This window comes from Oryzias latipes, chromosome 3 (genome assembly GCF_002234675.1).
Source record: "Oryzias latipes chromosome 3, ASM223467v1".
NCBI lineage: Eukaryota > Metazoa > Chordata > Actinopteri > Beloniformes > Adrianichthyidae > Oryzias > Oryzias latipes.
This window is the reverse complement of record NC_019861.2, coordinates 22,557,836-22,574,117: the sequence shown is the minus strand read 5'-3', so window position 1 is coordinate 22,574,117 and position 16,282 is coordinate 22,557,836. Positions and strand designations below refer to the sequence as shown.

The following is a 16,282-nucleotide window of genomic DNA, read 5'->3' as shown; positions in this document are numbered from 1 at the left end:
CCTGATGTAAGGGAGCGGCATAAATGAGCGTTTTGTTTTTTACAGACCATCACACTCACCTCACTGATACTTTTTCCCCCTCTGTTGAGAAATTGGGATGAGTCTGTTGGATCTTCAGTGGAATGAAAAAAGGTAATTGTGCTTGTTTTTGCGCTCTTGTGATTAAAAAAAACATCAACTTTTGCCCAGATCACATGAGAAAAATGTTACTTAGACAGACTTGTCATTAAATTGTCATTAAATTGCACACGAATAGAAAACTCAAAGTGAGATAACCAGCCTGGTGGCATGCAGCTGCACATCTAGAAGAAACCAAGGTTACCGTTGGACAGAAAGTTAGATCAGAGTTTGATCAGATAAACTGATTTCCTGCTGTAAATTATGTAGCATTATTGTGTGTACTGTTGCTTCAGTTAGTGTATGAATGACAACCAAACCCTGCCATGTGCCATTACTGACACAGGAATGCACTCACTGACTTAATCAACAAATAGTTTGATAAACATGTAGTTGTAAAAAATGTTAGTGCAAATGTGCTAGCTTTTAAAGCCAAGCTACTTTCTTTCAGATATATTTTGAGGATTCAGTGTGTAATAGGGTGATAGTGTTGCCACAATCCAAAAATCTCTCTTTTCCCCTCACATTTCTTCTTATTCCCCCCATATATCTTGTTTGTGTACATGTTTGGTTGTACCTGTAAAACTTAGGGCGTGGCTCACCTTCCTGCTCTGGTGCAACTAGTCTGCCACAACTGCTCTGTTATCCCTTAAGGTGCCCCCTGCAACTGACAGCTGAGGACACTTTCCTGGTTTAGTGAAGTCCTTGTGTTTTTCGTACGAGTCTATCAAGATTGTGTTTCCCCTGTCTACCTCCACCCCATCCTAATTTCCCTTACAAGAACCTAGACTGTTCCATCTGTGTATCTGCACTTCACTACCAAGAACCAACTTGGCACTCCTTTCAAGCTTCTTCAGCGTCCAGCTAACTGACTCTGGGTTCTTTTCTATACATAGAGAGAAAACTCCATGCTTTTCCGTTTTAGTGATGGTTCATTTCTAATACCCATTAGAAGCCTACACATGCATGGCCTATTTTAGGCTGGCTATGGGCAAAACAATGGTTAGTGCATGTTTACTGAGGTTTAACTGAGAATTGGCACCAGTCTCCAGCAACCTGATAAAGTGCCGTCATTTCAATCTATCTCATGCTAAAATGGTATAGTGGTGAATACTTGTATAGTGCTTTTCTATGGCTCTTTACAGTCACAGTCCCATGCACACACAGTTCCTATAGCCAATGTGTGTGTATGTGGGTGGGGTTTGGTGTCTTGCTTAAGGACCCTTTGACACATGGGTAGGCAAGGTGGGTACTGAACCTGTGATCTTCTGATTGAGGGGTTGGCTGCCCTACCTCTGCACTATGGCTGACCCCACCCTTCAAGGACTAGAAATGCCCAATAGACTAAAAACGTATAGGTCAAGGTTTAGGGTTAAAGTTTAACCTTCTTTTTTTTGTGTTCAATCCTGTGTGCATAAAAGCAGGGACAAATTCAAAGTCCCACTCCAATCATCTTTTCATCTATTGTTAAAGCGTTCCCAGTGGTCTTTTGATTATGGCATTTTTACGCAAAAAAATAAATAAATAAAACTGTTTTCTACGACATCGTTTCTGTAGGGTGGTGTAGATACCATAACCATTCGGCCTGCAATAACCGTTCAGGGTCCTTTTGACTGAGGATAACGTTACATTACGGTAACCCCACTTGGACAAACTACATAGTGTGGAGATCTGCTCAGGCTCTACATATTTTCATTTCATGTTTCCTTTTGTAACCTAAAGTTCTTTTCCTCATAAATTGTGTCTGACATTATTCTTTGTAATGTTATTAGAGAGATTTTGCCACAACCCACTTTGTAAAAAGATCTGTGGCTGTTAGAATGAACCGGCTGCTCCACACAAGCGAAACGTGTCTCTGATCAGAGCAGCTGAAGTCTCGTAGTTTCGTGTTCGCAGGCAGGGAAGGTGCTTTGTTATAGTGTGCTCTTCGGATAAGGGTTCGGACCGCAGTCCGTTCGGCTGCAATGCACTTAATAATAATAATAAAAATAATAAAAGCACGTTTAGAAGATAATCTTGCTTTGTGTCAGAGCTGTTTGTTTACAGCGGACCGCATGATATCTTCTTCTATAGTAATATAGTAATTTGTCCAAACCAATCACTATCTTACACGTCATTGGACCACATAATGTGACGTCAGCACCAGTCGAAGGACCCCGAACGGTTGTTGCAGGCCGAATGGTTATGGTACCTACAGTGGCAGTAGTTCATCAGTAGTTCACCACTGAGTTGTGAGCAGGACTGTTAGTGGTCTGTGTGCATTTCCCATGATCCCTTTGCTTACGCTTTCTCCAGCTGGCTTACAACCCCTCACAACCCCAAGCTAACATTTGCAATGCAACAAAAATGATGAGCAATATCTGATCTATCCAGCTGTACAAGTTTGAGCCAGATGTCAGCTCAGACGAGGAAAACAAACACATACATGGTTTTATTTTTCTGCAAGAAGATGCATTTTTTTGTCCGCTCCTGATTCACAAAGATTTTAATGAAGAAATACTCAAAAACACAGTCTAGATAGATAGATAGATAGATAGATAGATAGATAGATAGATAGATAGATAGATAGATAGATAGATAGATAGATAGATAGATAGATAGATAGATAGATAGATAGATAGATAGATAGATAGATAGATAGATAGATAGATAGATAGATAGATAGATAGATAGATAGATAGATAGATAGATAGATAGATAGATAGATAGATAGATGGCTAATCAGTGGGTCACAGTAAGTCACATGCTGTTGAAACCATGTTTCAATAATTATTATGATCTTTTATGAATATTTTGTAAAATTTCGTCTGCCATTAAGACAATTGTGCATGTAACAAAGTGTATGATTGTTTTACTTTTTTAAGTTACATTAAAGGTTTTTCATGTTTAAATGTCGTGAATTTGAGGTAATCCTTGGTAACCTGTGACTGTCGATGAACTGCGTCAAATTCAGGTGAGGTCAGGTGTCTTTGGCGGTAAAGTGGACAGGTATGGTGACAGATCGGACTCAGATGGTGTGAACAAACACAGGACATCTAACAGATCTCCCACAGAGTTGCTGCTTTGAGGCGGTAATGTGAGGGGCGTGCAGACCATCACGCCGCGCATTCTTTTATTTTTTTCTTTCTTTTTTTTTTTAGCCGAGCGCTTATTTTCCGGTCCTCCGCTCGGGTCTGGGTAAACACCACCACCCCGATTGGCTGTTTGTTTTAAGAGTGGAACGATCCATCGCACAGCGCCGGGCTCGATTGACACTGTCTGCTGATCTGCTGCTGCGGATTGCTCAGAATAACAAGGCTGCTCGCTAATTCCTGTCTATCGTGGCTTTCGCCGGAACGCCGAGAGTAGGGTCCCAAAAAATCCTGCTGGGCAGGCTAGAACGCCGCTCCGCCGCTGTCCGCACCCCACCATGGCTTCTGGAGACCTTTACGAGGTAGGAGAAAGAGCCGTCCTCGGAAAAAAGCGCTGTAATATTGACGAATATTGGAATTAGGAAGTAAAGGGAAGGGCGTCACGTATGTAAAAAGCGGTGTCCTGAGCCTTTTTATCGGGCGAAACTAACCCGCTGGAGCTTCGCGGAGACCAGGCTGTGTTTTTTGCGCTCGTACTTTAAGTCGCTTCTGGTACACTTTGTGGGAATTGTGAAAGACTGTTGTGAATAAGATGTAATTGAAGGGGGGCTGAACTCTTGTCTGACGCCGAGTGGAAAGTCGTGGTAAAGTGACAGCAGCGCGGCGCGGCGCGGCGCAGCGCAGCGCGGAGCGGAGCGGACGGGCATGGTGAATAGCTCCAGACGGAGTGATGGGCTCTGAAGGTGCGCGTGCATGCCCAAAAATGTGTCCTCCTCCCAGCCTTCAGAGCACTGGGGACTGTTTGCAGGCTGTCTGGACGCACGTTTCCATTAAAAAAAAGCTTGATGCGTGATGAAGAATGGGTGGAAAAGTTGCGTGAACAATCGGGTTTGGCTGAAGGGACACGCAAAATCCTGGAGCCCTTCATCTCCACCTGAGGCAGACAGACACTTCACTGTGCTGGCAAATGGGGTCTCAGATGATTTTTCAAACGTATTGGGCCGACATTGTCTGTGGAACATGACAGAGCAAACACACAAAAAAGTCCATGGCATTCTTCTGTTCCTGTAGATAACATTATCTGCTCACAACACTCACATACATTTGCACAAGTGGTCAATTTTGGCATCATCTTTTGTATGATAGAGCAGAAGTTAAAGAGAAACTGTCAATAGAGTTGCTTTTCCCCATATGGTGTTATGACTTTAAACTTTATTTAACTTTAATTAATCATTTTTTCTGCTGTAAATACATTTATTTTCCAGCCACATTTGACCCAAAATATGCTACTGTTGGTTGCATCCTAATCTTTAAAAGTAAATCCTGTCATTGTGGTTTTCTGATGCTGATTTCTTCTATTTATCAGCTATGCAACACATATGCTATACATTTCACAGTCAAATGAGTATTCGGTTACTGCCTAAAATGTGGGGATGTGTCAGGAAGGGCATCTGGTGTAAAACTCTCTGCCAAACCACCTGTGTGACTCGGTGAAAGCTGATTCGTTGTGGCGAGGCCTAAGAGATATGCTGAAAGATGAACATCAACTGTCTAGAAATCCTGCTACCAACATTCATCTTCTGCCGTTTTATCCCTTTCGGGGTCACGGGGCTGCCGGAGCCTATCCCGGCCACTTGTGGGCGAAGGCAGAGGACACCCTGGTCAGTTTGCCAGTCTGTCGCAGGGCCACAATCACACACACCCATTCACACTCACACCTATGGACAATTTAGATTAACCAATTAACCAACATTTGATGTTTTAATAGTTGTCTGGGATTACAGCCCATACTGAAATAAATGTTTTGAAGTAGATATATGCATTTTTCATTTGTGAAGGATCCAGTGACCTGCAGTATACTTTAGAACCAAAGGGATGAACCAGAGATTGACATTCCCCCAGTCATGTTTTTGAGTTAAACTCTATTTCAGGCAGTAGGGTGTGTTGCAGCTCTATTGGCTTTGCATGGATTGTTCAAACTAAATACTGCTAATACTAGTGACTTTGTGTTTTGTTTTAAACATCATATGAAACTGTCTCACTATGTTGTCATCTTAAGCGTAAGATGCACATTTCTAGAGTTTCTGACATATAAAATAAAAGTATCCAGTTTGGAATAAAGATCATGTCAGTTCAAAGTAGGGTTGCCACAATTTTCAAACCTAACCATATGTCACACCATTGAACCAAAAAGTGGCATAAGTGAATTGTTGCATTCCTACTGTATATCAGTTTGTTTACATAGAAAGTGTCAAACACATGTGTAAGAAGGATTTATTATGTATTTTTTTATTATAATACACCAGGCTTAGTATAAGCCAACTGAGGTTTTTCTGCATTGTTACTTGCTTATTAGCAATTTAAAAAAAAAAGGTCTTGTGAATTTTTTTTCCTGTTGTTGTTAAACCGCAAACCAAAAATCATGGTTATCACCAAGTTGTGAGGAAAGTGAACCATTACACACCTTGTTCAAGTACAGTTTATTTTATTCTATTTTTTTTATAATATACTCAAACATTATTAAAATCTGTGGGTGTTGACCTCTAGGGGCCAGCATCCTGCCGGTTCTTCAGAAACCGGGCCACTACCCTCTGCTGAGTAATTACCTGGATCAGGTGTGTTTTGCTAATAATAAGCTGCAATGACATTTTAGTTGGAAAACATTGGACACTGGCCCTCCAGGCCTGGACTTCCATACCAGAGATTTCATCTCTGTACATTGGCAGTCTTCAGTTACACAAATTAGTTAAAAAATGATATTATGGAGGATGCTTCAAACGTTGGTTAAATGTCAAAATGACTATAAGAATGCTGTTGTAGTAAAGTGATGATTCTCAGAAACGATTTAATGTAAAACTGTTGTGATGGGCATTTCTGTTTGTGAAGAAATGTTGGAGTTTTGGCAAACATTGGCAGAAGAGTTCTGAGTTTTTGTTGAGATTGTGCATACATTAATTTGACCTATTAGAACAGAAAAATGTGATCATAGTGTACTCTAAATCAGACTTGTGACTCACCAACCACGTGAGAAGGTAAGCACTTGTTATCTCTGGCGGTGGAGTGGTTTATTTCTCTGTTCATGTCAAGTTTATAGGCTTTGTGTTTACTGCACCTGCATGATTCCTGTCCAATACTCAGAGCTATTTAAACTATACTAGCTGCTATACTGCTATACCTCCTTACAATGACCTTATGTTTGAAAAGCTGTTAACCCTTTTGCATCGCAGCAAGAGCTCCATTGTTGACATTTTTTCAACTAGCGTCACTCTTCAGTTGTTTACGCAATTAAAGTAATTCCACCGGATCTTAAAGCAAAGAAAAGTAGCTTTGCCCTGATCTTTAGTTTTTGGGGGGCGTTATATCTGTAGACCAGGGGTCGGCAACCAGCGTCTCTTTCATCCCTGTGCTCTGGCTCTCTGTGGTTTTGTAAAATAACTATTATGTTCTATTGTCGTGGTGCTTTTAACACCGCCTGGATATGCAAGTGGGCAGAAGGAGGAAAGCAGCGTGAACCCGCTGAGAGGGTGTGTTTGCGGCTGTGAACGCAGACCAGAGTCTGTTATGGGATGGAAAGTTCTTCTAAAAAGACAGTACATGTTGAATGAGGTTGAATGAGTAGTGAATAAAAGCCTCATCATGCAGAACCTCTCTGGGTTGTCTGTCGACCAGCTGTTGTATTTTTGTGAGCAGATCTGAACCAGGAGCAGGTCAGAACTTGGCGAACTGCTCACCCCTGGAGCGGCTCTCCTGTGCTGACGGCAACGGTGGGCAAGCAGTAAACAGGACGGGTTCATAAAAATACTAACTGGCTGAGTATTAGGATTTAATAAAAAAAAAAATAGACATTTTCTAAGTAAAGTATTACGTGACTATCGACCTGTGTCAGAGCCACGACTCCCGCCGGCGTAATCCCAACAATGTTCCGACCCAGGTAGGACAACGGTGGAGAATTTTTAGAAAATTGAAGTTCCTGAAGAAAACAGTACGTTTAATGGCACCTGGGCAGATTAGTTTGCTTTCAACAACTTTACCAGTATGATGATATGTAATGAGGAATTAGCAAACAACAAAGTCTCAAATGTGGCGGCGAGACATCCCAGAATAAACAAGCAGCTTTTGCCCAAAACCATCCTGATCCAGAAAAGAAAAAATGTTGTTTGTTGACAAAAATCTATTGGAGGAGTGGATTACAGTTTTTCTCCATAGGTTTGGCTCATTTCTTGAAACAGAAATTACATTCTCAAAACAACATGGACAAACCTCCAAACCACTTGGCAATTGTTCTCAATAGAATGGAATTTCTCATTAATTTCATCAAATTGCAAATGTCTTAGTACATGTCTCAATGTCTCAGTACATCTTTGCAATTGATTAAGTACAGGTATTTAGCACAATTTTCAAGTGAATAGATCTTGTTGATCTAAACTGATTGTTGATTCTCAGTCTAATGGTTGTTCGCTCCAAAATGAGTCAGCATCATTTCATTGTGTAAGTCATCACATGCACAATAGTCTGTTCAATTGTCAAAATTATAATTATCATAATACCATGAATTAGGCCTGCACAATATACCGCAAATTTATCGTTATCGCAATATCCAGCTCTGCAATATGCATATCGCAAAAGACGGCGAATATCACAATAAATCGCAAACCCAAAATGTGTTAAAACAATCTTCTAGCAGCTTGAAGCATTTAACGAATCAAATAAATCCCTTTATGCTTTGACCAATCAGATGGACGCCTTCCCATTGTTGACCAATCAGATGGAGGCCTATTATGTTAACCCTGGTCCTGAAGAGCCTCAACCCTGCCTGTTTTCCAGCTCTCCTTAACCAGCTTGCTGTTGATTGGCTGACTCAAGTGATTTCACATCCTGATTGACTGAACACACCTGATTTTGGTTATCATTATCGAGCAGTCTAGGGAGAATTGGTAAACAGACAGGGTTGAGGCTCTTGAGGACCAGGGTTAGCCACCCTGACGTTTGTCCCCCATGTCGATGAGGGTCATTTGGAGTATAATTTTTAAACTGTTGCAATGAAATGGGAATGATGTTTTTGTTTATTTTTCTATTTGTTTATTTACCGCAAATATATCGTTATCGCAATATTGATCACTAATATCGCATATCGCAAGTTTTCCTCATATCGTGCAGCCCTACCATGAATACGATATATGAATCCCTTGGAACGTTTGATAAATTTACTACGGCATTTGACAGTCAGGTGAAACTAGAACTTGACTTACGAAGGAGGATGTCCCAGGCCAACGAGGGGGCAATACAACTATGTGTGCTGCCATATCTGAGCATGGTGTGGCCACTCACATCCCAAGTCGTGGCCCAAACAATACACAGAAGCTCCCCCCTTCTTCTTGGACTGCCTTCATTTTGATTTGATCCCTGAAAATGAGAGAGGTCTCGTAGGGCCTCACCCACCACTATATGTTATTGTATGGGACAATGGGAATTTCCACCGTGGCCCGCTCATCAGGGCCTGGTTCACTTCTCATAGAAGGATGGTCATAGTGTTCCTACCACCTTACTCTCCTTTCCTCAATCCTATTGAGGAGTTTTTCTCCGCTTGGAGGTGGAGAGTGAATGAGCATCGGGCTCAACATCAGAGGTCCTTGCTCCATGCAATGGATGCTGCGTGTGTACAGGAGATCAGTGTATGCACGCCATTTCTTCCTTCGTTGCATCGCAAGGGAGAATATATGCTGTGATGTGGAGGAGAGTCTGTGGCCAGACAGACAGCAGCGTGTGGATGGCCAGCAGGTTGAGGACGATGGCCAAGAGAGGGAGGGTGAGGACAGCGACCAGTGAAAAACTGTTAGTTGTGAAACTCAACCATTATTTACAGCACTGTAGGCTGCATATCATTCTCATTGTTTTTGTTTATATTATAAAGTATATTATGCTGTATACATTTTCTTTTTACTCTGATGTATGAAAGTTACTTTATGTGTGTGAATGATAATGGTTACAATTTCCTTGGCAGTAGGAGTGCAATGTGTGTTGTTAAACCTAAGAGGCTACTCTTACCCTAAAATCCTTTTTCTTTTTTTCAGTTTTATATAAAATTGTATTCTGTTAGCTTTACAAAAACAGTACAGTAACCATTGTCAATAAAGGACTGAGCTAAGACTGAAAGGTGGACATGAGGGATATCTCAGTTGTCCTCTGCTATAGTGACAAAACATCTACTTATTTTGACTTGCAGTGCCTACACAATGCCAAAGGGACGAAGTATTTTGGAGGCACTGACTGATTAATTGAGAAGGAAATTTAGTTGTGACATGAGTGAATTGTTTTGGAAGAGATGTGAGCTATTGCAGGTGAACCATGGTGTTGTTCCGAACCATCCACATTATTTTGGCAAAAGCACCAAGAGTGTTGAGAACGTCCGGTCTGCTTCAAGAAATGAGCCAAAGCAATTGAGAATGATCTTTGCCATTTCCGTGGCACTGACTTTACATGGGAAAGGAATTTAGTTTTGAAGCATGAGTGAACAGTTTTGGGAGCTATATTAGATTTTGCAAGTGAGCTATAGTGTTGTGCTGATCTGTAAGACTGATTTGCCAAATGATCTTAGAATTTTCAGAATGTAATTTCTGTTTTAAGAAATGAGCCAAACCCATGGAGAAAAACTGTAACTGCTAGTTAATTATGACAAATTTGCTAGTTTTGTAGCCTCTCTGGAAATAGTTCTCATCAGAACCCATTAAATGAAAGAGGATACCAAAAAAAAACTTATATCTTCACGAACTTTAAAAACAAGTGAAATTATGCCAATGGAAACATCGGGTTTTCCAAAGGGTGTTGCAGCTCCATGTGTCTTACTTTCTGTGGAAAGCTGATCCAAATGGCTCTTTGAGTGGTAAAGGTTGCCGACCCCTGATATAGACCAACAAAAGCTAGTAATATTCAAATGATTAATTTACTTTTTTTTTATTGCCCAAAAAGAAGTCAACTAGACTTGGTTGATTGCTTTTTTACAAACATGATTTAGAGTAAAAGTATTCAGTCAGCGAAGGTAACTGGATGCTTTGGAGAACTTGAACATATCACCATCTTGCAAGGCTACCAACAGTTCATTCTGAAACAAGGAAATCCCGTAGCTACACTTGTAGATTTTCTATATCTATGTCAGAACAGTTTTGATGAAAGGTTTCACAGATGGCTCTGCGAGGCAAAATATTATTTACTCCAGATTAGATAATTCTCTAGTCTTTCTTTTCCAAAGCATTATTCTTCTCATCGGTTTGTCTCCTTGACATAATGGCAGGCATGTTTTCAAACCAGTCACCTAACTTGCAACTGTAATAAGTTTGACTACTGAACTTCTTGACTTTTGTTCATTGTTTCCCATTAATTGTACTAATTAGCTTAAATATAGAACACCTGTGCCACCGCCTACATTTATATTTATTTTTATATCACCTTCCACTTGCCTTTTCTTGCACTTCTACACACAGGGCAACACATTTGATGCACAAACACTCTTTCTTTCCCTCCCTGCTTCACCTATTTTGCCAATATAGTTTATCTGATGGTCTATATTAGCCAGATTATGCTGATTTTTGGTCTAGTGCTTTAGATTGCATTTGGAAAAGTAAGATAAATATCTGAATGGAGGAGTTTGAGGTTAATAGCAACATCTAAATTATGTGTTATGTTTATCCTAAATCCAAATTTTACGTCTTTTTTTTTTTTTACTGAGGTCTGATGCTCCCAGTAATGTAGGCAAATATGCCATATTCACTCTAGTTTCAGTTCTGCAATTGAGTTTTAGAAGCTAAACACTCAGCATCTATATAAAGCTTCCTCATTCATATTAGGAAAGATCTGGATCCCGCTTATATGGCTACAGTTCTCACTATATCATCAGTGTCTCTTTCTCATCCCCCCCCCCCCCCCCTGTTTTTCATATTGGAGGCCAACAGAAAGCCTATGTCTTGCAAGTGAGTTCCACTAATGTTCTAACCATTAACTAAATTGCCTGTCAACTTTTCTCCCCTGCTAATGATGTCAGGGTTAAAAGTCACAAAATAAAAAAATGGAAATTGGGATAAAAAATATTGCCCCTTAAGTGATTTAGCAGGGAAAATAAAAGTGAATTAAAAATAATGGATTGATGAAATATCAAGCAAATTAATATATTTCCTGGTGGTTTAATAAACATTTCTTATTTTATGGTATTTTTTTTCCCTTTAGCATCAATGATAATGGAAAAATAAAACAGGTAAGAGACCCAAACCAAAAAGGCTAAAATCCCATAGATTACTATTGAGAATTAAACAGCTATTACTCGGCCATTATGTTCATCAGAATAACCATTCTTGCTCTACTACCTTTTATTAACATGTTCTTGCTGATATAAAACATTTTTTCATTACATTTTTGCAGTAGTGCAAGTTATTCAAGTTATAAACTGACCAATCAAATGCCTCAAAAAGAGTAGGTGACCTTGTGTTGAATGTATAAGCGTTAGACAGATTCTCCTGAGCCTGCCTTCAGTGATAGGGGTGTGCCCTTCTAACATGCTCACTCCTGATTGGAGAGAGTGGTGATCATAGAAACGTAGATGGGCCAATCATGGCTTACTGAGAACATCTTCCCACATGGCGAAGGACATATCGCCGAAAAATGGTGAATACATTGAATTCATTTAATCATAATAATAATAATTTTACTTTATTTGGAAGGAACCTGTAGCAAGCATTTTCTATGGGTGACATCACGCGCGATATATCCAGTTATTTGTTATGCAGTCAATGGATCGTATAATAGACTGTCACTTTACCACGTATAACGGGGGGTGGGGGGAGTGTCATGGGTACAACGGATAAGGGAGTAATCAGGCTGAACCTGTCCACAAACACACACATCCACACACTCTAAGTCAATAGTTGTTGGCCGCAAAAACCTTTACACATATGCCTATGCCACATGTGTCAAACTCAAGGCCCGCCATGTCATTTTATGTGCGAGCATAAAAGTTTTTAATTTCTTAAAATAAAAATTGGTGTGTATTTATTCATATCAAGGGGAATTGGACTTGAAATATCGGATTGGGCAACTATACATTAGGACTTAAACACTGTCCATATAACCTAACCTGACAGAATCAAATTTAAAAGGGTTGTTTATGCTAGAGTAACAAGCGAACATGTTTTTTCAATGCAACTGTAATTGTCAGTTTAAAAAGTTATGATAAATAATTAAATGAGTTATGTAACATTAAGGAGTAGATACATTTATTTTTCATTACATTTAGTTACATGTATAAGTTAAATCTGGCCCTTTGAGGACAGCCGCTATGCTGATGTGGCCCTCAGTGAAAATGAGTTTGACACTCCTGGTTTATGCTGAACCACAAATACACACATCAATGCACAGACATGGATACAGATTGAGATTTTTGCTGCTCTATCTTTAAATACTGTTTTGCTAATATTCCATTTGTTTTAACATCCGAACTTTGTGGGTTTTTGAGAACACTAGAATTTTGATTAAAAACATTGTGGTTTGCCTTTGAAAAAATCTTTCAGTCAAAGCACAATGAAAGTTGTGCTTAAAACACATTCTCTCAGCCTGAAAGCCTAAAAAAGGACAGAACTGGCAATACAGTATTTCAACAACAGGAAACCCGCAAAAAACAACAAGTAACTACATATTCTTTCAGTTTTCCAAAATGCAATCTTACCCTCAGAGTGACCAAATGCTCAGTTTCATGCCATGGTGTTTCCAGGACAAAACACCAAAGCAAAATAAAGGGATCCTCTCACCAAAGTAAATAGTTCAGGCAGATAATACCGGAAGGTAAATCCACATCCAAAAGTCGGTGGAGTCGGAGTCATCCTCGACAATTCAACTTCGCAATCTTTAGTGATAGACGTACTTTTACTCTCAGGTCCCCTGTAAAGTCCCTAAAGTCTACTTGTAAAGTGTTCCTTCCCCCAGTCTCATTTAGTGAGTTATCTGGCCTTGTGTTGACTTATCAGTAGAATACACTAAAACCAAACACAAAAAAAAAACCAGACAGCACACAGTGGTTTCAAAAATCACATGACTCTCATGAGTACACATCATAAAGAAAACAAACCAGAATATAATGCAGATAATTCCATAATGCCAAACATTTAAGCACACTGCCATGTGGCAATGGTTCATCATAAGCAGGATTTATTTTAGCTAATTTGGAACCAAACTGCTGACTTGGTTGAATATCTTCAATTAATCAAACTAAAGGTAAGAATTTTGGATACCAGTTAGTGGTATCCAATGTACTGCCGCCATCAGTGTGTGCATGTGTGTGTGACTGGGTGAATGGGTCTGTGACTGTAAAGCGCTTTGGGCTTTGTAGATAGAAAAGCGCTATATAAATATACGCTATTTACCATTTACTGGAAGTATAGGTTCATCGAGTATCATCTTTCCAAAAATTGACAAAGATCCAACATTGTGCACCCCTAATTAAAACATAGACAAGTGAGGGGAGACTTGTAAACACAGAAAAATACTTTAGGTTATGACCTCATGAAACAACTGGAGCTTCGTGAAGACTGCTGCCATATCTTGATAAAAACAGATGACTGAACCTGAGGATGGAAAAGAAAAATATAAACAAAGATCTTCATTTCTTGTTACAGTGAAAGTAGAAAGAAGGTAAGCAGACATAAACACAAAGTATGCATCATTTGCTCATCAGGCTCTATGCTAACCAAAAAAACTATTAGATGGTGTTTTCTGAATGAAGAAAAAGAATCAAAATACTACATGTACGTGGAATAAATATCTTTTGAAAAAAGCTCAGGGTTTTCTTGTCCCTCACAGCCGAAGAGACAACTAGCAGTGCTGCATGCTATACTGCCCACAAGGGCCCACTTGTCTTATAGTCTGAGATTTCCAAAAGTTTGAGTTCAGAATGTCTTTTGACAAAAATGTGTTCAATTCAAAACACGCTCTTTGCAGCAATGCTGTCAAGTTAAATACAGAAATTTGGGCTTTTCATTTTTAAACCATGTTTAAGGTCCATGTACAACATTTTGGCTGGGTATTTACCAAAATAAAAGTCATGTTTTATAGTCTCAGCTTTTCCACTTTTTATCCTTAGAAGGTATACTGTATAAATGTTGCATTTCTTTATAAAAAATGATCAAAAAAATAAATGAGTGATCTCTCTAAAAATGACAAATTGAAAGAAGTGGAGTTAAAGGAACTACTTGCTTTATTTTACTTGCAAAAGATAATAAGTCTCACTTCTACAGAACAGAAAAGAGGCAAATGGAAAAGGATTGGTTCTGTATACACTTCAGCTTATTTACTGCTTTGTGTATTAAATGTTCAACAAACTAAGAAAACAGAAGCATACTATCAAACATGGCAGCCCAAACACACAGGCTACCATGACAACAAAAGTAAACAGTGAACTGACTTTTTTAAATATCATAAAAAATAGAAAGAGCTTTGACTTCTATTCCAGATGACAAAAAAAACTGTATTTGCATGTGTTCAAACCAACATTTGTGCATGTGTGTGAGCCTAAAAGCTCCCCTCTTAAACAGGTTATTTTTCACAATAAAATCCTTCATGATATAATTTAAAAAAATAATCCTATACCTTTATGTTTACATAAACCTCTTTGTGTTTAAGCTGTGGGAGGTGTCTTCTGTCATAATGGTCTCAAAGACATAAGAGGATAAAGAAATAGTCATTTGGCAGGCAAATACTCTGATTATGTAATGTATTTCCTCACACACAATCAGTAAAATACAGGTTTATGATCGCAAATGAGTGTTCAATGGTATTGTTGATTTCTAATTCTTAGCTAAAGGGGATCAGTGAAGATCATTCAACCCGCTCTTTAACAAACAGGTGTGCCCATAAACGTGTGTTCTGATCTTTCTGAGGATTTTTTTTTAAACTTAACACTTTATAAATAAGTTTTTCTTTGTGAACCGTGACCTGTTCTTGTTCTTTTGTGATAGGGCAAAACATACAGATAGAGCCCCAGCGTGGGCAGTGCATTTCCAGTTCTTCCACATATTTTTTTTTCACACCAGCGCAAGAAACAACAGATGCTTACAACTGATTCATCAACCAATGCGCTCCACCATAATGTGTTTACTACATATTTGCACTAAACAAACACGTTCTATGTGAACATGTTGGGTAGTTAACTTATGCTCATGTGCTTTGAAACAATTTTAAAGGAGCAAAGGTAACACAAGGTGTAGTCAGACTGGGAAAATCATTTAAGGGGAGCGAGTCCACTTAATTTTTTCTGTATCGAGTCCTGAACCTTGTGTTTGGTCTGTATTCAGACTGCTGTCAAGCGGAGTATCCGGTTCAGGACCAAAGCTTCTAAACAAAACCATGGGACTAAAGGTCTCTTCTATCATTGGCCAGGAACTATGAGGATGGGTTAAAACAAGAGAAAGACGGATGTGCTGCGCTTTACAACTCTTGTCGGGATAGTTAAAACGTTATATTGCGATTACCAGTTTTTGAACGTCGGGAACAACACTTCTTACTTGTTACTTTGGTACGGCGGAGGCATGATGGAAGGTGAATATTGGCAAGGTGACGTGCCGTGCGTGCTGTTAGTCAGAAAATGCTAGCAACTGCAGTTATGAGAAGATGTCGGGTATAAAGGTATACTAAGTGTTTGTGACATATGAACATATGGCATATGAATCGAGACCACCTCAAAAAATGGTTCTGAGAGCAGTTCCTGGTCCCGGACCAGGGTTGGGTGTATTCAGACTAAAAAAAAAAATTCCGGATTATCGAGGGAAACGAACTCTGGTTCACTTAAACTAAATGTGTCCAATACACCCTCAGTGACTTATTGATATAATAAATATGTCAAGGAAATATATATTATGACTTATGTAAAATGAACTACAAAGTGACTTAACATCAACAAAGTAAGCATATTGAAACAATCATCACAAAGCTATAACTTGAGTCCTGTAAGAATATAGTAAAAAGTAATGAAGCCTATGATTAACGTAATACAGAATCACAAGTTCTTACAAAGAGGACCTGATAATCAGCAGGATATTTTGAGAAGCTCATAGAGCAGG

General features: G+C 39.2%; 1 protein-coding gene across 1 annotated transcript in view; it reads left to right on the top strand.

The window, feature by feature from the left end:
• Positions 1–3,162: 3,162 nt before the first annotated feature.
• The window catches only part of cdyl2 (chromodomain Y like 2), a 30,870-nt gene continuing 17,750 nt past the window's right edge, over positions 3,163–16,282 (top strand). Inside the window, exon 1 of the mRNA XM_004067348.4 lies at positions 3,163–3,550. Coding sequence (XP_004067396.1) covers positions 3,527–3,550 — 24 coding nt within the window. The 5' untranslated portion in view covers positions 3,163–3,526. The remainder of the gene's footprint in view (positions 3,551–16,282) is intronic.